Raw genomic sequence first — 24,754 nt, forward strand, 5'->3', positions numbered from 1 at the left:
TGTCTCTATAGCTTCTATGCCATGTGAACCAGTACCTTGTTACAAACACTTATGACTAGAATGATAGACATATAAGATAATCCTCCTTTTATATAATATTTTACTGATATTTCCATTCAAATACGAAAGTTTTCATGGAAAATCATGTTTTTTTAATAGCCTCCTTGATGTGTGAACTAGAGACTCCAAATTAAAACCAGATTACTTTACAGGAAAAATAAATAAACCCTTTCAACTCAATTATGCTGCTACTAGGATTTTATTTGGAAGCTTTTATGGATTTTTCTTCATAGCTTCCATGTCACGCGGCACATTGGATCAAAAATATATATCAGATATTATTTCTAGGCTGGATAAGGTCTTCAGGCGACATCAGGAAAATAGTCAAAGTAGGAACTCACACAAACGACATGTCCGAGTCGGACGTTTTTCGATAACGTACACAGCAGACGCATGCGCAGAACGAATATAAACGAGAACAGTTTACTGCTGGCGAAATACACACATAAACATTGGACACTAATTTCAGTATCACTAATATTGATCGACCAGTATAGGCATTAGACTAACAGTAAAGATATCGCCGTGTCATCTGTAGTTTTAGCCGGCTACTAGCTAGTTCCGTGCTGCAGTCGGACCATGTTTACCTCCCAAACCTCGTCCTTCCAGGACTCGATTGATGTGGAAGAGAGGGATGACTTTGATAGCGAAGAAATTGCTGGTTACAGCCAGAAGATTCAGTTGAATTGCTACTACACAATCTATCTCTATCAAGGCACCAGGTACATCTTCAAACGGAAATGTTAATGTGTTGTGAGCATTGAGTGGTGAAAATGTTCTTTTCTATTTTTTGTTGTATAATATGTCTTTTTAATATGTGTTCTCAATTGCCTTCATACAGGGAAGCACACATGTATTGTTCCTTAATCCTGAGTAGAACCAGCTCCTTGTGCCTAATGCCTGTTTCTCCATCTCTGTCTAAATCATATAGTCTACCATTTTACTCCTTAATTCTTCTATCTAGTCCTTTTTCCTGAAACCACTGACAGTGACACTCCTGCTGGTAAATACAGAGTTGATGAGTGAACTGTCGGTTGTCATAGATCTGTGGCTACTGGGGAAAATGTGACATGGAACCAGAGAAGAGCAGACTCTACAACCAGTCAGGATGACTTTAGGTAACATGGGAGCCATCCACCCACCTACCCTCTTCTTGCTTTCCGTGGTCGTTTCTCTTTGGCTTTCACTGTTGTTCTTTGGTGTGTCCACGGACTGCCATGGGAACTTCAATCAACATTGAATCAAAGCTGATTTCATTTGTGATATTGGATGTGAATGATAATTGCTGCTCTGCTGAGTTACATGGTCTTCAGATCTCTCCCAATCTGACAGGGGCATCCTCTTATATATGCTAAAATGAATGAAATTCAGTTGAAAGTTTGTAGAAAAAGAGAAAATAAAGGTGACATTGAGGGTGCAGCTATGTGACTCAGCCGTGTGTGTGTGTGTGTGTGTGTGTGTGTGTGTGTGTGTGTGTGTGTGTGTGTGTGTGTGTGTGTATTTTGGATGTGGCATCATCAGCCGTCTCCATCTGCTCTCCATTGACTTGAGTGGCTTCAAAATTCCTCATCACCCACACTGGCTGCTAGTATCCATCCATACTGACTCTCTACCCTTCCTGCAGCCTGACTTTGATTGACAGCAGCCTACCATTAGAGGCGGAGCCTGAGCTGAGAACCTACATTTCTAGAAGGCTGAGTAAAGGGGCGCTGCTGGGAGGCATGGGCAACATAGCCACTGTGGAACTCAGGTAATTTTTACCTGAGAAATTTTTCTTTCTTTCTCTCTTTTTGTGGCATTCATGAGCTCATCATTTTATCAATGAAGTATTTAGGGATTATCCACTCTCTCCAGTATCCCAGAGCAGGCAGTGGGCTGCTACTGCTGTCTCCTGGAGCAGGAAAGGTCTCCTGAACAGCCTGATGCCGATGGGAACGGATATGTCATCTGCTTTATGGGGGGCTCTGAAAAAGGACTGAACCTATATCCTTTTCTCAGTTGTTTGCATCATATTTACTACTGTTACTGCATTGTAATTATGTAAGGATGCGCAGATGGGTGTTGAAATCCCTTGACCAAACACACGTATAGGTTAGAGCTTGATAAATACGTCCAAGGGCTACATAGCAGCCTGCAAACCCCAGAGGTAGGGAATATAATCTCCATCTCATGGAACTGCTCAGTCATTGTTGTATTATTGATGCGTGATTGTCTTGTTCCTTCTGTGTCAGCTGCAAAATCTTGAGACGGAGCTGCGTCCTTATCTGAGCCGTTGGTACGAGGAGTCTGTGATGCACATTTATCGTGTGGTGCAGCTGGTTCAAAACAACATCAGCTTCCTGCTGCACGCTGTGAGTCCTGTTCCCCCTTAATATAGAATGAACTGATAAGAAAAAGTTGTGATCTCGGCAATATGTTTTTTTGACAGTTTATTCTAAACAGAAAGTTTTCATTTTTCCTGTATTCGTACAATATTGTGTCATAATTCAGGGGGAAGTATTCCCTTAAATATGACTTTATTCCGTACCATAAAATCCACTTTATTTTTCAAATAACTTCAACTTACACTGGTTTTTCATGACATGAATATTCTTCTGAACTATGCCATGAATCCAACACATTTTTGCGTACAGGCTCTGAGTCACACCAGTGTGGAGGTCATCAATTCAGACGAGAGGACAACGGCTGATGTGTCAAGGTGAGTCAGGACCAAAGAGGGCCTGTCTGCCTGTTGTGTACTTCAGAGGGTAGTGTGTACATCCATGTGCAGTGTGTATTTCAGCCACATGTTTCTTTTGTATCTCTACCAGGTTCATCAAAGCCGCCAGTTTACAGGGCTTGTCCCAGCAGGACACCACAGCAGCCTCTCTGTGTAAGGCCATCTCTGAGGACACACACTCAGATTTAATTATCGACTGCTCCACCAGCCCACCCACACTGACCAATACTGGTAATTCCACACTCACACACACACACAAACATGCATGATGAGGACAAATTATCTGAGGGTGTCAGAGCTGAAGAGGCTAACTTCGATGTCTTCTTCCTCCAGTCAGTAATCGCTTTTGTGATGACTGGATTCAGGCATTCTTAAATGCTGCGGAGCGTTGCAATCCCTTCCTGCTCAGACAGATTCTGGAGAACTTCAAACTGAAGGTAGGAAAATACAAATACCATACAGACATATGAAGACAGGGGTGGTCTCGACCTTATTTCAGGCTTAATGTTAAAATAAAAAAGCAACTTTGTAGGAAGTATGCTGATTGTCCACCCTCCTCAGAGCCAGACAAGAAGATAGAGACTGTCTTGCCCTCGTGTGTGTGCGTATGAGAGCTGAGACCCACAGAGACCTGCTGATTGCTCGTTAGCTTAGCACAATGAAAAGTAGTGGACGGGAAGTGTTAGCATATCTCCGTCAAAACTCATCAAACACACTACCTGCCTTAGCAGAATCAGAGTTGTGTAGAGTATAAACTACGACATAACAAATTAATACAACCAGATATTATCACTTTCATTTCAAATTTGAGAAATGGATTCATAGATGGAAATACGCAGCTTCTCAGAATCCCCATTTTAACTCCAGCCAACAAAACCAAATAAATGTATTTCCCAAGAAGTTGTCATGCTCCTTTAAAGCCACTATGTGTCAAATTTTTCAGGCGCAGCTTTAAAAATACACTGCTGAATTAATTTGATTGAGATGACCATTGGTATGATAGTATTTATTGAGTATTCTTCTGAAAAAAAGAAAATTCAAACTGCATTTTACATCTTGGTTTCTTCCCATTGTTGAGCAAATTTCTTCATCTCACTCTTGCCGCTCTGCAGGCCATCCAGGACATGAACAGCCTGAAGCGTTTTGTACGACAGGCGGAGATGAGTCACTACGCTCTGTTTCGCTGCTGCCAGTTCCTGCAGGGTTGTGGGAATGGAGATGTCTTGCTGCAGAACGCCCGCGCTGAGCACAGTGACCTGCCCGAAGCCTGCCGCATCATCACTGTCCTGGAGGAGTTCCTCGGCGAACAGGCCCAGCTCTGACTCCATCGCACCTGGATAGCCTCTGGTAGGGTCGTGTGCTCAGCAGATAACCCAGTGTTACTCACTGGCACAACGGCCCATCTTAACCATGTTTCCTAATTCTGTAGTTTAAATGATAAAACAATTTCCCAGTTTAGTCTCTGAATACACTTAGAGTTCATTTTGATTCAAGCATAAAATTCTAGGATGTTTTATTTTATATATATATATATAAAAATTTTTGGGTTTTTTTTTCAATCTGGGCTCTTTTCCTGCTTGTAGATCAAAATGATTACCGGTAATAGAGACCAACATTTTTGTACTGGTCCACTACTGAACTAGAGCATTGTGACCAGCAATGCGTTGAAATCAGCTCAACATTCACCCAAAACGTCAAATAATCTGTAGCAGACCCCCGATGACAATTAAATCCTTCTCAAAATACAACTACACTGAGTGAAAGTGATCCAGTGAGTGCTTTCAATGATCAAAAATTGGAGTTTACTTTAAAAATGAACACTTTAATAGGTAATATTACATTGCAGCAGTTCTGTGGTTGCCTGGTCACCGTGTTCTCACTTGAAAGTTGAACAGTTTCATCCTAAAACATATTAAAGTAGAGCCCAGATAGAAAAACACCAAGATCCTACAGTATGTGACCCACTTTAACTGAAAAAATATCAAATCAGTTGTAAAGCCGCACTTTCAGTCTACAGTTTTCATGCTGCACGCGTGTGTTTGTGCGTATAAAATGCAAACCAAATGTTGCCACTCGTATTTTGCTATCTGACAATAATCGGAACACAACATGGAGCTTCCACTCACTACAGCGGAATCATCTGCTGCTGCTTTCCAGATATTCTGTCATGATTGTTTCGTATTTTATTCATACTAACTCTCTAGAGACACTTAAATGCTTGTTGTTATGTCACCTTTACTCACATTTCAAACCTACACTACAATATTCTATTTATCTTGTGAATGCAGCTACTTTCCATGTATGTGTTTGTGTTACCGATTACTGGCGAAACTACAGAGATTTTTTTTTTTTTTTTTTTTGGTGGCCTAAGAGATAACTTGTTCCACCAATTTAAATAATTAGCGGTCACAAAATTGAATTGAATCTCATGGCATAATTTGATTTAAAGCACAAAGACATCTCGCTGCCTCAAAGTAAATACGCTGAGAGAAGAAGTTATATCCTCAACCAGGAGTTCATTTAATGGAGGGACCAACGGCCACAAAATATTTTTCCGTCTCTAACACAAACAGAAGACGCTTTAATCGGGGAAGGCAGTGTGATATATATGGTAATTTTACGACTATCTTATGTACAAGTGTGTAAATTGTGTTGCATTTATTAACATTATTCTTCGCCGGCTTAATGGACACCATGTGACCAAACACTTACACTCACCAAGTATTTATGTAAAGTGAGTTGTGCTAAAAGCAACTTCCTGAAGAGACATAAGACATTAAGATCAAGGACAAATGTTATGCTGTTGATATAATTAATTGTTCTAAAGTTGATTATAATTAACTATGACTTCATTCCCATTAAAACCAGTCCAAAATGTGTGTGACACAGCAATATTAATGTTGATGGTGTGTACTGTGAAACCAAGTGAATAATCCTGTGAATTGAAGTCTGACTGACCCTCTGTATGTATGAAGTGTGTGTGCATGTGTGTGTGTGTGTGTGTGTGTGTGTGTGTGTGTGTATATATAGACATGTCTGTACAGCAAATTCTAAATGGTTCTTGGGGTCTTGTATCTACGCAGCTATAATAAATCCTACAGCTGAGCCTAACTGTTGTGGTTGTGCACATTCCACTTAAACCGGTGAGAAAATGTAGTTAAAAGGGTCAACGGTGCCTTCTATACAAATGATCTGGTCCTTAAGGTTACGTCTGTGCGTAACATCACTGGTGACTTCATATCCTCCAGTAAACTCCTTCCAGCTGTTCATCTGCAATACAATAAAAACAGCGTGTTTGCAGCTTTTGCTAAGTTCTGCCTCTGAAATACAGTGATTTATTTATTACCTACCGGTGTGGCCAGATAAGCTTCTCAAAAGAGAACGTGGCACATCATAGATGTGCTCTAAAATGAGCAAAAACTCCCGTCACACAACACAAAAGATTTAACATTTCTATGTTGTTATTATTGTCAAAGTCCAAATCTCACCCTGACGGGCAGCTGCAGTTCTGTGAGAGAGGAACGTCGTACACGCCCTCGTCCAACTCTGAGGCTTCCACATTAGACACTAATAAAACACACACATTCTGGGTGGGTTAGGGGTGTTTATTTATTCATTTGGGGACAATCACTTATTTGCCATCCTTCCCAGAGCCAGACGAGGAGGCGATAGCCACCCTTCTCTGGAAACTGAGTGACCGAGACTTAAGTATGCTAACCTTTCCATACATCACCATTCATTATGCTAAGCTAACGAGCTGTGGGACTCAGCTTTCTAATGCGCACGCACACACACCCACACACACACACACACCCACACACACACACACACACACGGGGAAGAGAAGAGTATCTATCTGCTTTTCCGGCTCTCAGGAGGATGGCAAATAAGAGCATTTCCCGACTAGTTGGCAGGTTCTTTTGAGATTGTACCGTTTCTAAGTGGCAGAACATCATAGTCTCCTTCTTGTTCTCCTTCTTCTGCTGCACAGTTCAGCTCAGCAGGAGGATTGTTGAGACTGTAACCTGAAATCAGAGTAGGGTCATACCATGTAGATTAAAAACACAACCTTATTCATTGTTGGGCTTTTCCAATTTGAACTTCACCATTATGCTGCTGGTAGTGAGAGGTTGCAAGTGTGTTTTGATAAGTGGCCTCCTTGACATTCAGCTCCTCTGTCAAGCAGCGGAAGGATGAGGTGCTTAGGTTGTTGCAGTGGATGTGTCCTGGAGGAAGATCCGCCGAGCGAGGCCTAGCAGCCGTCAGCTCCGAGAGACTGACGCTGTGCGAGCAGGCTGGTGGGCTGCTGTTGAATAGGTCACGCTGCTCACACACTCTGTGACTGTGAGCAGAGAAAGTACACAGTAAGACTTTTGCAGGACTCAGATGGACGTGAAGGGATAAAGTGTGGGAAAGTACTGCTTACTGAGAGCAACTTTGGTCACAGACCACGGAAGTAGAGAGATGCATCGCCTGCCATAGATGGGCCACCCACTCCCTTCTGAGAGCAGCTGTCTCTGCTGCCTGCGCGCACACACACACACACACACACACACACACACACACACAGTTTTAGAGACATCAACAAGAGTGGTGCTGGGGGGGGGGGGGGGGGGGGGCAATGACAGAAGCTAACCACAGCAGGTACCCACCAAGACTTTTCTTTTTCCATTGGTCATGATGATCTCGAACATGAAGCCCTTGCTGCCAACTGTCTGCTGGAGCTCTCGCACTGATTGCACCTGCATGGACAAATATCTGAGTTAGTAAATCAGTGATGGAGGAGCAACAGGATGTAGAGTCGTGCCCTACACCTCATAAAATAAAAGAACCACGATTAAAAGAACGCAGACCGGCCACATTGCAGGGAAATACAGTACAGTACAACATTCAAATTCAAATTTTCTAGTACAATTACTTGAGTAATTTCTTTATTTCTTATATCAACTGTGGGAAATAGTGGTGGACTTACTGTGTAAATGTAGTAGTATCCTCTCAAGTGTGACTGGAAAGATCAACGTCAACATGATTTAATCCAAATGTCGTTGATATTCTGTAGTTTCTCCATTGCAGCAGTTCAAATGTATTAAAATGACTGAGTTAATCTGTTTTTTCATTTCAAACATTCATTAAAACAGCCTCAAAGATTTAAGATCTGTCTGAAACAGCAGTCTGAAATTCAGCTCAGGTAACAATCACCAAAATGTATTTTTACCTTCTTGGATTGATGGAGAATTTTATTATTTTATGGTTTATTTTATCCATCTATGCATCATCATCATGCTTGTCTTGTTCAGGGTATGAAACCAATTTCAGACAGTGGGGCTCAGACGGGGCCAAGGTGACCCCCTCTACCCCTCCCTACAGTATTTATTGTTTTGTTACTGGATGTCTAAAAAGGATTGTTATTATTTGACCGATCAGAGTTCTCCAGATACTTGAAAACTGTCCATTCTGTTTGTTTTTTATTCGTTTCTGACTCTTGGAAAATCTAGGAAACAGTTGATTTCTCCCCAAACTACTGCCATCTTTAATCAAATCTTGAACATTGAGGCTGTGCTATGTAATGAATATTCTTTCACCTCCATTCATTTCACCCCCCCCCCCCACACCTCATCCTTTGAAATCCTGTTAGAACTTAATTATCTTTAAGTTTCAGAAATACAACATTTAACAAACGTAAGGGTAAATGTTATTAATCAGTACTAGTATCAACTTACAGCACTGCAGTTCTTCCTGGTATAGAAGAACAAGGTTGTATTTTGAAGCCTGAACCAATACTTAGCCCACCGGATTTTCTAGATTAAAAACAAAAAAAGGGGGGGGGGGGGGAGAATTACATCGCTTTTAGTTCAAGTTAAACACCAAAATAATCTGTAACTTACCATAACATCTTTTCTTTTTTGCAAGAAACCCTCAAACAGTATCTTGGTCTCATCTACTGACATGATTACTGTGAGTACTTTTACTTCCCCCCTACCTGCGTGAGGTGTGACTTCCTCCATCACTCGCTCACTTCTGCTTCAGAGACGTACCGCAAAACCCACTGAGAGGTTCTGCCGCTGCTCTCACCCCCAACACAAGGACACCATGAGGTCGATGGGTGTAAATGTTATTTATTAGATATTTAAAACCATTTGCTGTGAAATTTATTGGCCGTCATTTCAATCAGTAACACATCGTGCCAGAACACAAACACACACGCACGCACACACGCACGCACGCACGCACGCACGCGCGCACACACAATTCTTCAGTTTAAACGCTGGAAAGAAAAAAAAAGGAGAAATATGGTGGAAGGTGTTGTTAATATCTCTTGATCTACAGTGCCTCTGGAGGTCATAAAAATATAACAAGGAACGAAGCTCTATTTGAAAACCGGACAAATTAAAAAAAAAAGAAGCAGCAGCAGCAGCAGATAGGCGTACACCACGAGGACAGCTTCGATAACACTAGATACAAAAATACATGAAAAATTCAAATCCCTCTGTTTGTTTTGTGTGGTGTATTCAAAACAGACGCACAAAACAAACCAAAAAAAAAAAAAGGTTAATAAATAACAGACACACAAAATATAGTGAATGACATCCACGATCTCTAGTGTTAGATGTTTGCTCTGCTGCGGGTGTGAGGAGCTGCTCCTGGTCGCCGTCCATCTGGCCTTGTGATGCGGTCTAGAAGAGTCCAATCCTAAAACTCCTGGATACATACATAATATAACGCATATACACAACTATAAACACATTGAAGTCCCTTTGTGGTGTTTATGTATGGCTGCCTCTCTCTCTCTGGTTTCCTTCTAACTAATAATACTGACCTGAGGAAAAAAAAAAAAAACCTGACAAAAGCTGGATCACTGACCTGGACTCGACCACACTGGCAGATCACGGCCTTTACAAACTCACTGAGGGATTTTTCAAAAAAATAATCTGCCCTTTTCCCCACAAACAATTCTAAAAGAATGCAATAAAAATGAACTTGTGATTTTTGTTTGTTTCTTGCTCATGGTGCATTGAGGGAAGGGGGTCAGGGCTGAGGCAGCCAGTCTTTAGAGTCTCTCAGGTATGAGGAGTCAACAAAGGGACCAGGGCGGTGGTGGAGTCTCATGCTGTCTGATCACCGCTGCTTGAGAAGCGCCCTGTACATGGCAAATCCAAGCACAGCGAAAACCGTAGCGCCAACGCTCGCTCTCAGCCAGAAGGTTGAATTCTTCAGGTCTGCCTGAGCCATGTGCCTGTGAGAGGAAACCAGAACCCGTGAGTTGAGCCCCACACACACACACACACACACACACACGATTCCACCTGCAGGTCACCTCTGCTCACCCGAAGCACTGCTTTCGTCTATGCTGCACTACGCCTCATCGCAACGCTACCTGGGTCCGTAAGTGGCCTGTTACAAGCCTCAAAAGACTCACACATGCTCTCAAGCTCCCATTTGTGGTGGAATTATTTTTTAAAAAACTCACCAATCCCAACTCGTTTTTTGAAAAAAGGTTGCGTAAACTTATTAATAAAGTTATGCAAGTGGAGAAGCTGCAGCTTGTTAATTTTACATGCCAAGACAAATGTGGATAAATCCTTCGTTGCAGCACCTGGACTCAATCTGACATGTTCACGTGTATTTGATTTTGTATTTAATTCTTTAAAACCAAACCCTAGCAACAGTGGATCACATTTTGAGGACCATATGGATTTATTATTATAATTCAGTTCCATAATTAAACACTGCCATCAGCCGTGAGCTAACTGCTAATGTCAGCCTTGTGTGGTTAAATTATGGAAAAGCTTTTGAAGCACATCAGCATGAATTAGAAAGATCCTGATTGTGTTTGTTTCCAGAGTTCCCACCTACATGACAAGGATTGACGTTGGCTTTCATTAATTCATTTAAAAAATAGTTTATTAGATTAAAACAGAACTGTCAAAGTCATTTGGATGCATTAGAGAAGCCCAAGAACATCTTCAAATGATCCAAAACGGGAGCAGGAAAAGTGGGAATGCAGTACTAATGCAGGCAGTACTAGAAGTTCTAGTGCCAGCAGGGTTGATTTAGGGGTTAGGTTTACTACATTTGTTCAACATATTTTGTAGTTTTTGTTCCTGTCCTGACAGCAGAGGCGACGTACAGGCAGCTCAGGAAAGGGGAACACAAACTTTTTCCCCACATTTGGTTTGGGGAACAGGACCAGACAATAAAGCTGGCAGGTGAAAAGAGGGAAGGCATCAGACTTGGAGAAGCACAAAAGCAGTCGGATTATTAAACCGTGGAATCTAAGCATCCTGGTGAGGAAACAAAAACACAGAGGGGCGACACAGACGGCCTCAGAGGCAGGCGGCTGAGGGAGAGGGACTGATGCTTGAACGACAGCAGAACCAGATCCTCCATGGACGACAATCTGGCTGACTACCTCATTCTGAATCAATCCTTTAGAGGTGCTTGCATGAGCTTCTCATGAACATTCCATTCATATTCCTCTTAGAGAGCAGGATGCCTGCACACCTTAAATGGCTGCCTTCTGAAACCTTGATGCCTTGCTGATAATGCAAGAAAAAGAAAGAAACTATGCTGTAGTTTGTTACACTTGCTTGAAGTTGAAACCAGTTCCAGTTTTCATGCTGCAAAAAGTCTTCATAGTGAGATTAAGGTGTATACATGTTTACATCACACTTTAATAATGCAACTGAAGTGTGGATGAGCTGCGTGTCTTAATCTGGTCATTGCTTAACCCGACTACGGTCGTGTTATCACCGTCCATGTAAACATAGCCACTGACAGCTCTCCAAAGACACACACTGAGACCTTGGTACTGCAAAGAAAGTGTCACACACTCTCACGCCAGCCTCTTGTGACACATCCATCACTTATTTCCAACCTGCTCATTTGTCCATCTGAACAAAACCAGCCTCCCTTTACCTGTAATTAGCTGCTCCAGGCCTCCATATGAACGAGCCCCTCCGCGTTTGACACACCTGAAACTCACTGGCTGAAATCCTCCAACAGCAGAAACAAACACACCCACCCGCCCACCCAACCCACACACACATATACACACACCCAGCAATCCTGGAAGTGCTAACGCTTACACCCAGCAGGTAGAGCTGGGGAAGGCATCAATATGATAAAAAATGTGATACTTGCTAGTGCACTTAATAGTTTCATGAAATTGTAGATTTGGATTGATAAAATGTGTTAAATGCCCTCCGAGCATAACAATCATTAAACGTACCATGAAAGGCAAGATAATTTTATTATCCAAACATAAAACTAAGAGACGAATGACATTTTGTTTTAAGGCTTTACAAAATACAAGAAATGTGTGTGTGTGTGTGTGTGTGCATCATATACACACACATTGACATATATATACTGTTAAATTATCTGTTTCATACTCTTAGCTAATATATCTGTTGTCTGGTTGAGTCAACATCCCCCAGCTCCACCCAGCCTGAAATGCAGGAAGTTCAGTTGCCATGGAAACCCCTGAAGCTCAAGCTCACCCATCGCTGGACACTTCAAACGCACACGCACACACACACACACAAATCCTGATTACTGAATGGCAGTCAGACAAGTATTAAGGTCTCTTAATCACTGGATTGTAAAGACGAGTACTTTTCTTTCCCCCCCAAGCGTCAACTTTTTTGCAAACATCGTGAAAAACAACTCTATTTTTTCTCCACAGTCCATGTTGCTGCTAATATCTCTGCTTGATTTACCATATTGAGCTTCATGATGTTTTGTTTAAATCATGCATCATAGATTGATAGATTTTTTTTAATTATTTTAAAAACTTTTATAAAGATCTTTATTTTGTATTCAAAATGTATTAATGTGAATCAAAAAACTGTTTTCTAATCAAAAAGTTTTGTCTAGCTGTGACTGATTAGCCAATAGAGGCGCGTCTTACGTCTTTCAATTATGGACGGACAATAACTGACATGTCTGTATCAGTCTGGTCGTGCTACTTTTGCTCAAGTCTCTTTGCTGATTATAAAAACAAAACAAAGCCAATGTTTACATGTTTTTAAATATATACCATTCAAGAATATCAAATAAACCTTTTCTATGGATAATGGAGAAAATCAGTTGTAAAATATCTATATACGCTGGCACAAATTCCGTTGTGAATTTGTACTTTCAGTCCAAATGATTCTGGTTTCACAGAGAAGAAAAACAAACAGAAAATTTTGAATTTGATCACAAAGCTGTTGTCTCAGCAACATGGTCCCACCCAGTCACTCACACCACTTTCCGCTGTGTTGTGCGTCGGTCCCTTCTAACTGCCAGAGCTGACCTGGCTAGCCTCGTGCTATTAATAACGTCAACAACTCCTGCGGCATAGAAGTGAATCAAGAGTTAGTATCAGATTAGACGCTGCATCTCCACTGCACACACACGTCCACGCCGTTAACACGCACAAATACAACACCTACAATCAACGTAACCCAACAAACCTCTACCCAACCCAATAGCATGAAAACAGCCTTTCAAACCCTGCTACGGTACACTGCAGTCTCTTAACTGATATTACTCCAAACTACCAGCAGATGGCGATGTTTTGCTGAGGATGGAGGCGAGCCCGGTTACACAGAGCAGGTGATACATGCAGCAGCTGCAGGTTAACAGAGGGTGAGCACATGCAAGAGGAGGAGGAAGAGAGGCAGCCAGATGCATGAGCATGAACACCTATAGAGTGGAGGGAGAAACAAAGACAGGAGATAAAAGGAAAGGAAAGACAGGATGAAATGATGGGGAGATGGTACCGAACAATTCAAACATCAATGAAAGAACATTACCATTTCAAGCATGCATCTGTTTAATGATTTAATGAAGCCTTGATTCACAGAACTGGCCACCAGAGTGGCTTGATTTAAGAAATGCACCGGTGTTGATTATGTAACACTTTGCTTTTCAAATTTATTTATGACACCAAATTAAGTTTGGTTCCGTAGAAGAATCAACAGTTAGAATCCAGACAAGTGACACATCTGAGGTTTTCAGTTTGAATGAAGCACAAATCCCAGTGAATGAATGCGTTTCTCTTAAGTAAATCATTTGCTTGTTAGTAAAGAATTAGTTTGCATATCCACTGCAGGACAGGAAGATGCCAAGGATGAGAATGTCGTTCTTTGTATGAGTCGCTCCTAGCACCTAACGTTACACTGGCTGACAAACTAAGTTAGTTTTCCTCCATCATAGACCTCCCATATGATTTTTGAACAGAAGCTAAAATCCAGTGCCTGAGCTCGGAGGTATGAAAGAGGCCCCATTCTCCCAATGATGGCAAGTCAGTGTGCCATCAAATTTATGCTGAAGCTAAAAATGCTTCATAACGTTGCTTTAAGAACACTTTTCCTAATATACTTGGGACTATTCAAGATGGGAAATATCAATTAAATGGAAACCAGTTTTCTCAACTTAAAGTGTTACGCATGATCAGCGTTAGGAAGTTAGCGAGATCGCACAAGCACATCATGCATTTGACACACATTACCTCCCTGGCTAGCAGGCTGGCTGTTAGCTGGCACAGCATGGCCACGCTTCGCTGTGCCATAGTGTACAGAGAGTGGGTGGGTTGACTGGAGCTGGAGCAGAGACCAAGACACCAAACATGACCAACCATGTTTTTGTTTTAGGTGTGTGACATTCAAACCTTATCTTCGATATAGATGACTTAAGTAACTGAAGTGTTTGGATATATTCAGCTGAACAAACAAATTCTAGATCAGATCTCTTGGTTGGAAAGCTGACAGATTTCTCTCATGCAACATGTAAAATTCCCTTCACCCTGCAGCAGATATGCAGCGTAAACTTGACTACTAGCAAGCAGAGAGGGAAAGAATAGCTGCCACCATCAGCGCTCGGCTGGAAAACTAGCTTCTCTGTGAGCCATCTGGCCTGAGGGCAGGAGACACAGAGAGGAGGGAGGAGTCTACAACACTAGAGCTTCTACTACGTATCAACCTGTTGACAACGGCCCTGCGGACTTGGGCCTTAATAGTGCGCAGCAGCTCCAACTTGAGGAGGTTCTGACACAGGCAATAGGTGCACCTGTTGCAGACACACATGCAGCGGAGACGGGCATGGCTGCGGAAAAACACACAAAAATGCGTGTATTCACAACAGTACAAAAGACAATAACATAAAACACACACACGCGCGTGCGCGCCATGTAACTCCACTTCTTCAACTAGTTCTCTTCATAGCAGACAAGCAGACACCAGTAATGAACCGCAGTGTAATAAAGACTAATAAGCAGAGGGACAGAGGGGAACTGGCACAACAACAACAACAACAACAGAGGAATAAATTCCAAGTGAGACAAATCAAGAACAGAATGCAGAAGTTTTGAGTTTGAGTGAAACTTCCTGTGACAAATCCCCCTAATAGCGACTATAAGTCACTCATGCTGTGGTGAATTCTTTAGCGGCTCTATCAAGATCAATTACAGTGACCACAGAGCATCCCAGGGGAACAACATTTATTTTTCAGAAAAGATTTCAAAAGCATCACACCAAAAAAGATGATGTATGTATATCATGTATTAATGTATTCAGATTCAGTGTGTTAGGTGCATTCGTTGGATGTATGTATATGTATGTATATTTGTGTGTGTATGTATTTTTTTTTTAAATCAAAAAAGTCCATCTTTTTTCTTCCTGAGGATGGAAGTTGGTATGAACCTACTTCAAACCAAAATCTGGCATCTTAACTGTCAATCAAGGTACAGCAGAATCTATATGTATCTAACAGCTAAGATAAATTAGCACACTAGTGAGCTGGTTTGTCTTTGGCTGTTTGCCACTTCAAATTAGATTTTCTTTCCCTAAAATATGGTGATCAAGGGCCCGATGGCTTGTATGTGTTCATGTTGAGGAGAGATTTCAACAGGGCCACGAGAAGAACTCGGTCTCTCCCACTCCATGGTGGATACTAGACGTTCCGCCAGGGTTCTGACACAATTCCAGTATTGTGTTCCAATCAAATACCTATTTACACTCTTTCTATCCGGTTTCACACAGATATACCCCACAGTACAGCAGTTAGACTCCCAAAAATGCTGTTTAAGCTAGACTTCTAGTTTTGGTCTTTGAGGAAAAGTTGGATCTAATTGTATTAAACCGAGAAATTCAGGATGGCAACAGCAACAATAACTCAGTATGTCAGTATTCTCTTTACAAAGTCAGTACTTTGTTCTGTCCCTAGATGGAGAAACTCCCAGTAATCACTTTAATCCACAGTCCTGCTGATCAAACTCACACCGCGGCAGATCTAACGGCTTCAGAATCCCAAGAAGAGGATTTGTGGATGACTGAAAGGAGATTTCATGTCCCACATAGAGCTAATTAATCTACTCTTAAATCCAATCATATCCACGAGCTTCAAGGGGTTAAGACACCCAACCAGCCCAATGAAGTGGAGGGAAAATTCAGGATGGGACACATGCCACACAAAAAGAGGGAAAACACAAGGCAGCGCAGAGGAGCGAGGGTCGAATCCGTTTTGTGTTTGTCAGGAAAGCTTAGAATTGATTGCATGGATTCAAATGCTCGAGCCAATTTCTACTGAGGAGGAATAAAACAGTTTTCAGAGAACAGCCATCACGATGTCATACACACAACTAGGAAAAAGGTTCACATTTGGTCAAGGATGCAAAACTCCTAATGAGACAAGACTAGAAGTGTAATACTCACGGGTACATGGCCATGGTGGTGAGGCGAGTGTAGAGGTCTTTGCTGGGCGCTTCAGTCGTGTTACACGTGAACGGCTGGGGTGGGTGGAGCTTGTGCTTACGACAAAACTCATGCGGCGAGAGGCTATAGTGCTGCCGTACTTCATGCAGGTCCGACTTGGCGGCTATTACCACGCACGGCGTCTTACTGTCAATGAAGTATTGCTGCAAAGAAAACCATAAGCGTAACTAGTAAAATGCATCCATGCGACAAATACGTGAAGAAGCATATTCAGCCTGCACACCTTGAATACTCTGGCGCAGTATTCAAAGGAGCGAGGGTTGTTGACGTCGTATACCAGGCACACCACGTCACAGGCCAGGTCCGACTCTGACAGGAAGTCAAAATCTGGCATCACCTCATGGAGCTTGCAGTGGCCAAGGAGGACAGAAAGAGAAGAGTGGATGGAGAGATGAACCCACGCTGAACTGAACTAAGAACAGGGCTGATGATGAGTGGATTCCTCGCTCCTTACCAGCAGGTACTTCTCCTGACCGTAGACGTAGGTGGTGCTGATGGCATAGAGGGATTTGTGGTCTTCTCTAATCCGCCTCTGTCGCTGTGGTGGGGAAAAACATAAATAAATCAAATCAATGGTAAGCATCTGACCATAATTATGGTTTGATGTGGTCTCGTTGATCCAAATTCCAACTTTAAAAGCATGCTGGTTTTATTCTGTTTTCAATATTTTCTTCTAACATTAATGATTTTATATGTTTTTGTTGTTCTTTCAACATGTTAATGTTACTCTCTGTTGTTATTATCATAATTATAATAATATTGTTGTGAAGAGCGCTGCCCTGTTACAAGCAGACAGGGTATAAAAGTGGACTGGAAGCGATCCCACCAACTACTGAAAATACCAGTGTTGAAAGAAGTTACAAAAAAAAAAAAGACTTGCTCTGTATTCAACTCACCTGAAGGTTCTTTCCGAGGAAAGCTTGGAGGAAGCCACTCTTCCCGCTGCCCCGACCCCCTAAGACGTTACAGCGGAAGACACTACGCTGGGTCTGTTTCTTCTGCAGATCAATGCGCTTGTTACGAGTCACTGGAAGTACAGATAAGGTGTATTTTATCCATGTGTGACCACACATTGCTTGAGTTATTATCTTTTCTAAAAAGAAAAAGTGTTTCATATACATTGACCTAATCGCTTCTGGTAAACATATGAAGTACCTGTCATGGCAGCTGCTTGGGACTCCTGCTCATAGATGATAGAGTAGCCCAGGTAACCTAAGTACTCCAAACTACGCTGAACATCTAGATATGTTGTTAACCTACGACAGCAAACGCATCATGATGAGTCAAGGGCAGGAGAATCTCAGTCCTATGATTAGTATTCAGTAGAGACTGATCCAGACTCACGTCCACTGGGAGAGGTACCCCTGGTATGTGATCCAGCCCTGATCGTTAGTGCAAACCGTGTTGTTGACATCCGGACCCCAAGGCATATAGGGGAACACTTTAAACAAGTCCCGCACCTCCTCTGGGGACAGTGCACAGTCTCTGTCCTGGATCAGGCAAAGGACGCATACATTTAATTAATTTGGGATTTTCCTTGGAAGGACAGCACATATGGCAGACTTGTGAAAAGCATAAAAGTCATGATTCATATTCATTTAGAGTTGACTTTCAATCTGACCTTGTCGTGTTTGTCAAAGACACTTTGGAGGAAGAGGTAAGCGTTGTGGTTTAGCTCTGTGGTGCAGTCTGGAGGAATCTTAATTCTAGAAGAAAGAAACAGAATAATAATTTATCATAGAGTACTGGAGCCCTGACTGAGAATCGTAGAGTCATTCATGAAGTGAACAACTGCATTAAGACACTTGTACGTAAGGGTTAGACCCAACTGCACCAGGCGGCTTAAATATCTTCAATTTCTTTTTATGATTCATTTAACATACTGTCATGAAAGAAGCAGCATTGCTGCTTGCACCTTCAAAACAGAACTACAACACTTTATCTGTGCACTTACATGGGGAACAGGTACTCCTGTGTCAGCTCCAGGTCATCGTCATAACCGAACCTCCTCAGAACAGTCCAGGTGGTCTCGTGTCGACCCCGCTGTATGAAGAGCGTGTGCAGGAACAAAAAGCCTGCAAATAAAAAGGAGCCAACATGGAGGTAGAGGTCAACAACTCATACAAGAGTGAAATGATGAGAGGAGAATGGTATTTTAACAGTGTGCATGTGTCTCACCTTTGAGTGTGAGTCCGTTGTCCTTGACACCATCTGTCATGTTCCTCCTGACTACATTTTTAACATCCTCTAAGGCCTGGGGTGCCAGTGGTGTGTTGAAACATGTTCGCTGCAAGAAACACAGCAAAGGGCATGTTGAAACACAAACTTCATCAGTTTTGCAGGTTTTCTTCCTGTCTAAGCCTGTCTCCTTAACCCAGCAATGGTATATTTCTATTAAATCATGGTCTGGTTGAAGGCGCACATCTGATTGGCTGCTGGTTGTCCATTAATTCCCGATATAAGGACACCTACTGAGGTGTTCCAGTCAAAAACACAGAGTGTGATTTATTTGTGAATATCTATAGATTGATTTCTGGATAATCTTGACTTCAAACATGCTGTCAACAGTTAGCCAGTTGAACTCAATATAACTGACTTTGACTCTAGATAGCATTATGCTAACTTCCCTGCTCGTAGCTGAGCTATGGCTCTACCAGCTGGGAGGACAAGATTTATCTCCTGTTACCATGTCATATCTAAAGTCTGTCTTCTGTACTGGGATAGAGAACAAATGGCTGGTGTAAAAAAAGAACTTTTGACTGCAAAATGCATGAAGAATGTCTTTGGCAAATGACCATGGTATAAGCTGGAAATGGCCTTCGAGATGTCCATAATCAGGAAGGAATGGAATCTGCACAGGCCCCACCCCTCGTACATTATTTCCTATCATGGACACCTCATCAGGCATTATCCCTTAATAATAAAAGAAGAAGATTGACTTAATAACCACTGAAATTCTTCTTTTTGCTGACTTCCGGCGGTTTAATCTCTCAAAGGCTACCGAGTCCTCGCTGGAACTGAGCTGTAACAGTCATGCTGACAGATTTTACCTGGAAGAAGTTGAGCTCGTTGTCGTTAAGGATGCCGTCATTGTCCAGGTCAGACACTTTAAAGATTCTAGTTAAAGCCTTGATGCAAGAAGGCTTCAGCTGTAATACAGGACACAGGTATTCATTTAACTCTAATGAAGCAAGACACTTTCCTAATTACTTTGGCAGTACATCAAAATAATTGTGTGTGTGTGTGTGTGTGTGTGTGTGTGTATATCTACAGCTTGTACCTCACCTCCTTCTCCTCTGGACAGTACAGGGGTCCTGTCGGGTGGAGAACGGCCTTCTGGGCATAGTAGAACAGCTCAGAAATGTTCTTTAGGTTTTTGGCAGAGCACTGAGGAAACACGTGCAAAAGAATCAACAGACTTGGTGAGCAGAAATCAAGATGTAGTATTAATTTTTTCATAATCATAACGTAACCACTGCAACAACAAAAAAAACGTTTTCATTGGGTCCTGTTTGCTTTCACACTGTCACTCTGACAAGTGCACCAAACAACAGGTGCGCAACGTCTTTAACGTACTATACCGTCCACCGCGAAACTCCTGCACTTTTATTCTATGACTTTAATTTCCTTTCCAGCGTTATAAAAAGCATCCGCAGTGTCATATGACACTGTCCAACATGGGGTTTACTCCCATTTATTTCCACCTCTTATGCCGCGAATCAAATACTAGCCTGCCACTCCTCCTCCTCACAACATGATGCAATGGAGATTTGACCACGTATACAAATCAGCGAGCATCAGTGAGTCAGCCGATGAATTCATTATCTTTTTATTTAAAGTACAACCCACCTTCAGTACGACACTTGTTCACTGAGGCACAGAACAGGAAGGGTTAAGGTTTGGTTTTATCCCAAATCAAAGTGTTTGTGGATTACCAAGCATACAGCTGGACCAGCAAGGTGTGGATTATGACAGATGATGTGCTTGACAGTTTCTACGCAGACGTTTTTTACTGTTGTTAGCTGTCAGTCACCATTAGCTTCAAGCTAAACCTACATGGCTGGCTCTTTCTGCATTCTGGAGTCAAAAAATTAGAGATGCATCTTTGAGAGCCAAAGACACCTATTTGTGAGTACTTGAGGGGCAAAATATCACACACACTTCATTTCAGGAAAATTTAATTTGAAAATTTTGGCGACCGATTCTGAATAAATGGTAACTGCAGCAGGCCAAAGAATGTGTACTGTGAGTAGTTGGACAACCCAAATTTAAGAATCACATGTGAGTGACCCCACTAGCCATTCTGGACTTTCCTTAGGGAGGTGTGGCTGCGACCTCCATTAAACCACTGGCTAGCATTGATAGAATAAACTGGACCATAGGAAAAAGGCCAGTGATCAGAACACAAAGTAGAGCATGGCAGGCTTATGAAACACACTTCTCACACGTACAACTGTCACCAGCTGTGCGGCTGCCCCCCCAACTATCCCCCTTCATACGTGCCTCCCTTCACGTCCCGTGTCCCCTCCTCCCTCTTTCAACCTGTTAAACAATCTCTCTGAGGAGGGCATGCCGGTGCTGTCAGGAAAGAATTAACACAGACAGAGGCCAGCTTTCTCCAGCAAGCCTCTCACCACACACACGCAGCCCATCAGTCAGCAGACCTCAACCTCAGAGTGCAGGGTTCAGTAACATAAATCTATTAATGACTCTACATGTAAGCAGAGTCAGGACTGGACCAGAGCCTGATCCGCCCGGGACAGGGCCAGCTTCCCTCCATCAGTCACATTTCATTTTACAGCTCAAGTGCTGCCACATCTAACTGTGTGGGACAAAGCACTCTCACCTCTACGCAGGTCTCAATATCCTGGTACTGATTCATGATTGGCAGGATGGTCTCCATGCTGCTGTGTTCCACCAGGTCAGACTTGTTTCCCACCAGGATCAACGGTACCCTGCAGTAATACATTACCTTCTCATAAGATTACAGATTAAACATTCTAAGCATCGTAGAGACCAGGAAACCTCTGTCTTGGCACAAATAAAAAGGGTTATTCATCCTCAATTTCTGAGAGCAATGGTTCTCAACTGGTGGGCCATGGCCCCAGAGTGGGTGTCGTTTGGAGCGGAGCAATTTTGTAAATCATTAGTTATTCATAGATTGTTTAGAAATAAATAAAATCAGCCAAAAATATCCGCTCTGTGTATCTGTGTCCTTGTTCTTCAAGTACCTACATGGAAAAACCCACGTCAGTTTAATTATGCATTTCTTAAATTCAATTTCAGTCTCAAACTGATATATTTACTTGTAACTGACAGACATTTTTTAACACTTTCAGCCCCCACAATACAAATATTAACATGAACATAATATTCAAAGCAAAACATACACACCTGCTGTCTTTGTCGGTTCGATCATTTATGAGGGGAATCCAATGGCTTGTAACCTGCGAGAGGAAGGAACATCAAGACCAGTCGCTGGGAAATTAATCACCACAAACATATGATGATCAGCGTGTACAGAGTCCTGCTTTGACCTGCAGATTTATGCTGCTGATCCTAAAGAGACAAACATGGCTCACCTTCTCAATGGACTTCTTGTTGTTGACAGAGTAGACTATGCAGATAACGTTTGCCTGCACGGAGAAAAGAAAAAGCTGTTATCAGCAAACCGTAACACACAAGTGGTGGAGGAACATTACATAAGCAGAGGAGAACAAACCAACCTTGGATATTTCTTGGTACAGCTGCTCGTCGGACTGTTCGGCCTCTACAAGGTTGGGGAAAAAAATGCACCTCAGTACTGAAATAACCGGTTGAATCAATATAATTTGACCAATGTTAGTGGACAGGAATCAGATGGTGTCTAGTCTACCTGAGTAGTCCACAATGTGTGTGGGCACCCTCTCTGGGGTGACATCTGCTGGGATGGTGATCTCCTCAGCCCGCAGTGGAACCTGAAGGACAAGAGACAAAGGGTATCTCATTTATTCATTCATTTTTCAACGTGGCGCATCACTGGTATGACGACTGAGATTTCTCTCTGGAATTTTGTTCACTTATTTTCTTTAAAACCAAAATGCCTTTCTTGTGCACTCTGTGCCCACCTGGACACTCTTGATGTTTCTGCGTCTTTGTCAACTGTGTCTGGGACCCCTGTGTGAAGTCATGAACCTATTGTGTACACTAGCAGTTAGCGCTGCTACCCTGAGAGAGAGACCCAACAGTCCCCTTGTGCTGAGGAAAAGGAGAAGGAGAAGGGGGGGACACCGACCTGTCCACCTGTCTATCACCATGCGGAAGGTGAGATCGCTCCCTGACTAGATGGATGGGGTTGTGGTATTAGCAGATTTCCTTCCTGTCAAGACTACACTGCAGGCTACGACTTCTTAGAGGGCCAAATTTCTGAAGATGAACATTTCATGATTGATGCCAAAGATCCAAACGGAAGACAACAGTCAAGATTTCGGTCTATTTATACAAACCTCATCAGGAAACTCCTCACTGACCAGAGACATAATCAGTGACGTCTTCCCCACCTTGGCTGTACAGGCAAACACAAAACATATTTATTACAACATGGCATTAAACAAATCTTCTGCTGGCAACGATCTATAGACACCCGACCCCTGCTATTTTCTTTGAGCTGTGTGAGTGAAGTGTTACGTGACAGGTCTAAGATAAGAGCAGCTGAGGGGAGTTAAGAGACACCACCAAATACCAAAGTTCATAAACCAGCAATCTCTACAAACACCATCACACAAACATAGAGAAACATCGCCTGCAATTAAGCTATGATGGACGAATACATACATGTTTCTATGTGATTCAGGAAAGACACATAATTCAGTAAATTGACACAATTATACAAGATTTGCTATTATTTTTTGCACTACAATTTCAATATCTGATCTTATAACTACTTAGCAACAAACCTGCACCTAACTTCCAGTAGAACTTGACGTTTACTTTGATAAAGAAGTAAAGGGTGAACAATTACTAGTTCCAGTTTGTCAATTGAGAGAAATTTCCTGCTTTTCTCAATCTAATGTCATTAAAATCTGGTTACTTGAGATTATCAACTGTTTGTCATTTACAAAAATATTACTTTTACTTTTGGTTGCTAGCAGGTATTTACCATTGTCAATACCTGTATACAAAAACAAGTTTACGTTCACATTTTGTGGTTTTCTGGTGCCCACAAATGATACACTTACTGCAACAAATAATGAGCAAAAATGGAGACACTTAAGCAAAACTGGATCGATAGATTTTGTCCATTTGACTAATAAATTTATGAATATTTTAATATTACGATGTCTGTCAATAGACATCAAGTGCATTTCTACCGATAAACACTGAGCCATCTGCAACCTGAAAAAATGCAACGTCAATCAAAAGTAGAATTTGTGGCAAATACCCTCAGAGTGTCTAGTGGGTCGAGGACTATGACGGTGTATGACATTAGGTGTCAATCAGAGGAAGATACCACATATTTGCAGCCACTATATCTTTATAATGTTCTGCAGAGAAAATATCGAGCAAGTTCAGTCTCAGCCTCTCCACACTCCCCAATTGCTGTTTGACAAAGTGCTTCTGCTAGCAGAAGCCACTAGCCCCGTTGCTAGCGTTCTAGCGAATAAAGCATTCAGCCTTCAAGCGTTTTAAACACTTGCTACTTACGTTCCCCAACAAGTAGTATCCTCACGTCCTTTCTCATGTCGGAGCTCGCTTCCTTCTGTAGAGAGCACCGTCTTTACTGTTTCATGTAGTCCCGTGGCTGCTGTCCTCCTCCAGCAATATTTTATCTAACGTCGGGGCCTGCCCCTGTCAAACTCGGCGCCTTTGTAGGACAAAACGGACGGACACTTCTCGGTGCGACTTTGTATCTTGAAGGCGTTTCTTCTAAATGTAAGCTTTATCACCTCAGTAGAAAGGCATTTTAAAAAGTCCTGGATGGTACATGCCTCTGTAATTTCATGTAATTTACACTCGTTTCAGCGGCAGCACAGGATTCGCAGTTGATTGAGGAGCACGCCTGACCTCAACTACCCGGCAACTACGGCAAGCCGCACCAGACAAACCTAACCCGGAAATATAAAACGCATTATGCTGCCCTGGAGCGGCAAAGAGAGGAACTGCATGCATTTCAAGTCATGTGCCTACATCGAACTGAGTTTTAGATTACCTGATACTTTTTAATGATTTCATTCAAAAT

At 42.2% G+C, this 24,754-nt stretch overlaps 3 protein-coding genes across 5 annotated transcripts; 1 reads left to right on the top strand and 2 right to left on the bottom strand.

Moving 5' to 3' along the window:
* Window positions 1–459: 459 nt before the first annotated feature.
* c18h17orf75 (chromosome 18 C17orf75 homolog) lies at window positions 460–5,951 on the top strand. 2 transcript variants are annotated; one of them, XM_086185719.1, is made up of 10 exons: window positions 460–782; window positions 1,104–1,178; window positions 1,685–1,810; window positions 1,915–2,043; window positions 2,146–2,206; window positions 2,292–2,411; window positions 2,694–2,758; window positions 2,871–3,010; window positions 3,113–3,216; window positions 3,892–5,950. In XM_086185719.1, the coding sequence occupies exons 1-10, from the start codon at window positions 640–642 to the stop codon at window positions 4,099–4,101; spliced, it is 1,173 nt and encodes a 390-aa protein (XP_086041845.1). In that variant the 5' UTR covers window positions 460–639; the 3' UTR covers window positions 4,102–5,950. The 2 variants fall into 2 exon arrangements, with proteins under 2 accessions (XP_086041845.1, XP_086041846.1); XM_086185720.1 differs by lacking the exon at window positions 1,104–1,178 and having other exon boundaries at window positions 3,892–5,951.
* On the bottom strand, window positions 5,375–8,720 carry LOC147245231 (uncharacterized). Its single transcript, XM_086185721.1, has 7 exons — window positions 8,665–8,720; window positions 8,500–8,577; window positions 7,752–7,784; window positions 7,432–7,521; window positions 7,206–7,303; window positions 6,886–7,121; window positions 5,375–6,804 (listed from the first exon to the last, which is right to left on the bottom strand). The coding sequence occupies exons 1-7, from the start codon at window positions 8,665–8,667 to the stop codon at window positions 6,683–6,685; spliced, it is 660 nt and encodes a 219-aa protein (XP_086041847.1). The 5' UTR covers window positions 8,668–8,720; the 3' UTR covers window positions 5,375–6,682.
* Window positions 8,721–8,875: 155 nt separating this feature from the next.
* Window positions 8,876–24,593, bottom strand: rhot1a (ras homolog family member T1a). 2 transcript variants are annotated; one of them, XM_086184776.1, is made up of 20 exons: window positions 24,220–24,593; window positions 23,022–23,080; window positions 22,412–22,493; window positions 22,263–22,306; window positions 22,119–22,172; window positions 21,931–21,983; window positions 21,383–21,491; window positions 19,822–19,923; window positions 19,587–19,685; window positions 18,715–18,823; window positions 18,491–18,611; window positions 18,158–18,242; window positions 17,881–18,026; window positions 17,692–17,792; window positions 17,433–17,563; window positions 16,991–17,074; window positions 16,760–16,882; window positions 16,477–16,679; window positions 14,747–14,869; window positions 8,876–10,013 (listed from the first exon to the last, which is right to left on the bottom strand). In XM_086184776.1, exons 1-20 carry the CDS (start codon window positions 24,254–24,256, stop codon window positions 9,896–9,898), a joined length of 1,983 nt encoding a protein of 660 aa, XP_086040902.1. In that variant the 5' UTR covers window positions 24,257–24,593; the 3' UTR covers window positions 8,876–9,895. The 2 variants fall into 2 exon arrangements, with proteins under 2 accessions (XP_086040902.1, XP_086040903.1); XM_086184777.1 differs by lacking the exon at window positions 14,747–14,869.
* Window positions 24,594–24,754: the final 161 nt, after the last annotated feature.

The sequence above is a fragment of the Aulostomus chinensis genome, chromosome 18 (assembly GCF_037954235.1).
Source record: "Aulostomus chinensis isolate RoL2024-O1b breed Wild chromosome 18, RoL_Achi_v1.0, whole genome shotgun sequence".
Taxonomy (NCBI): Eukaryota; Metazoa; Chordata; class Actinopteri; order Syngnathiformes; family Aulostomidae; genus Aulostomus; species Aulostomus chinensis.

Excerpts from the sequence above, each read along its gene's own strand:
- c18h17orf75 (XM_086185719.1), top strand. The coding sequence starts at position 640 with ATGTTTACCTCCCAAACCTCGTCCTTCCAGGACTCGATTGATGTGGAA. Across the intron at positions 2,412-2,693 it reads TCAGCTTCCTGCTGCACGCT|GCTCTGAGTCACACCAGTGT; the intron begins GTGAGTCCTGTT and ends TTTTGCGTACAG. Across the intron at positions 2,759-2,870 it reads ACAACGGCTGATGTGTCAAG|GTTCATCAAAGCCGCCAGTT; the intron begins GTGAGTCAGGAC and ends TATCTCTACCAG.
- LOC147245231 (XM_086185721.1), bottom strand. Across the intron at positions 7,122-7,205 it reads TGTGACCAAAGTTGCTCTCA|TCACAGAGTGTGTGAGCAGC; the intron begins GTAAGCAGTACT and ends CTCTGCTCACAG. Across the intron at positions 6,805-6,885 it reads TCACTACCAGCAGCATAATG|GTTACAGTCTCAACAATCCT; the intron begins GTGAAGTTCAAA and ends CTCTGATTTCAG.
- rhot1a (XM_086184776.1), bottom strand. The coding sequence starts at position 24,256 with ATGAGAAAGGACGTGAGGATACTACTTGTTGGGGAAC. Across the intron at positions 21,492-21,930 it reads CGAACCGACAAAGACAGCAG|GGTACCGTTGATCCTGGTGG; the intron begins GTGTGTATGTTT and ends GTATTACTGCAG. Across the intron at positions 18,027-18,157 it reads TCTTTGACAAACACGACAAG|GACAGAGACTGTGCACTGTC; the intron begins GTCAGATTGAAA and ends TGCCTGATCCAG.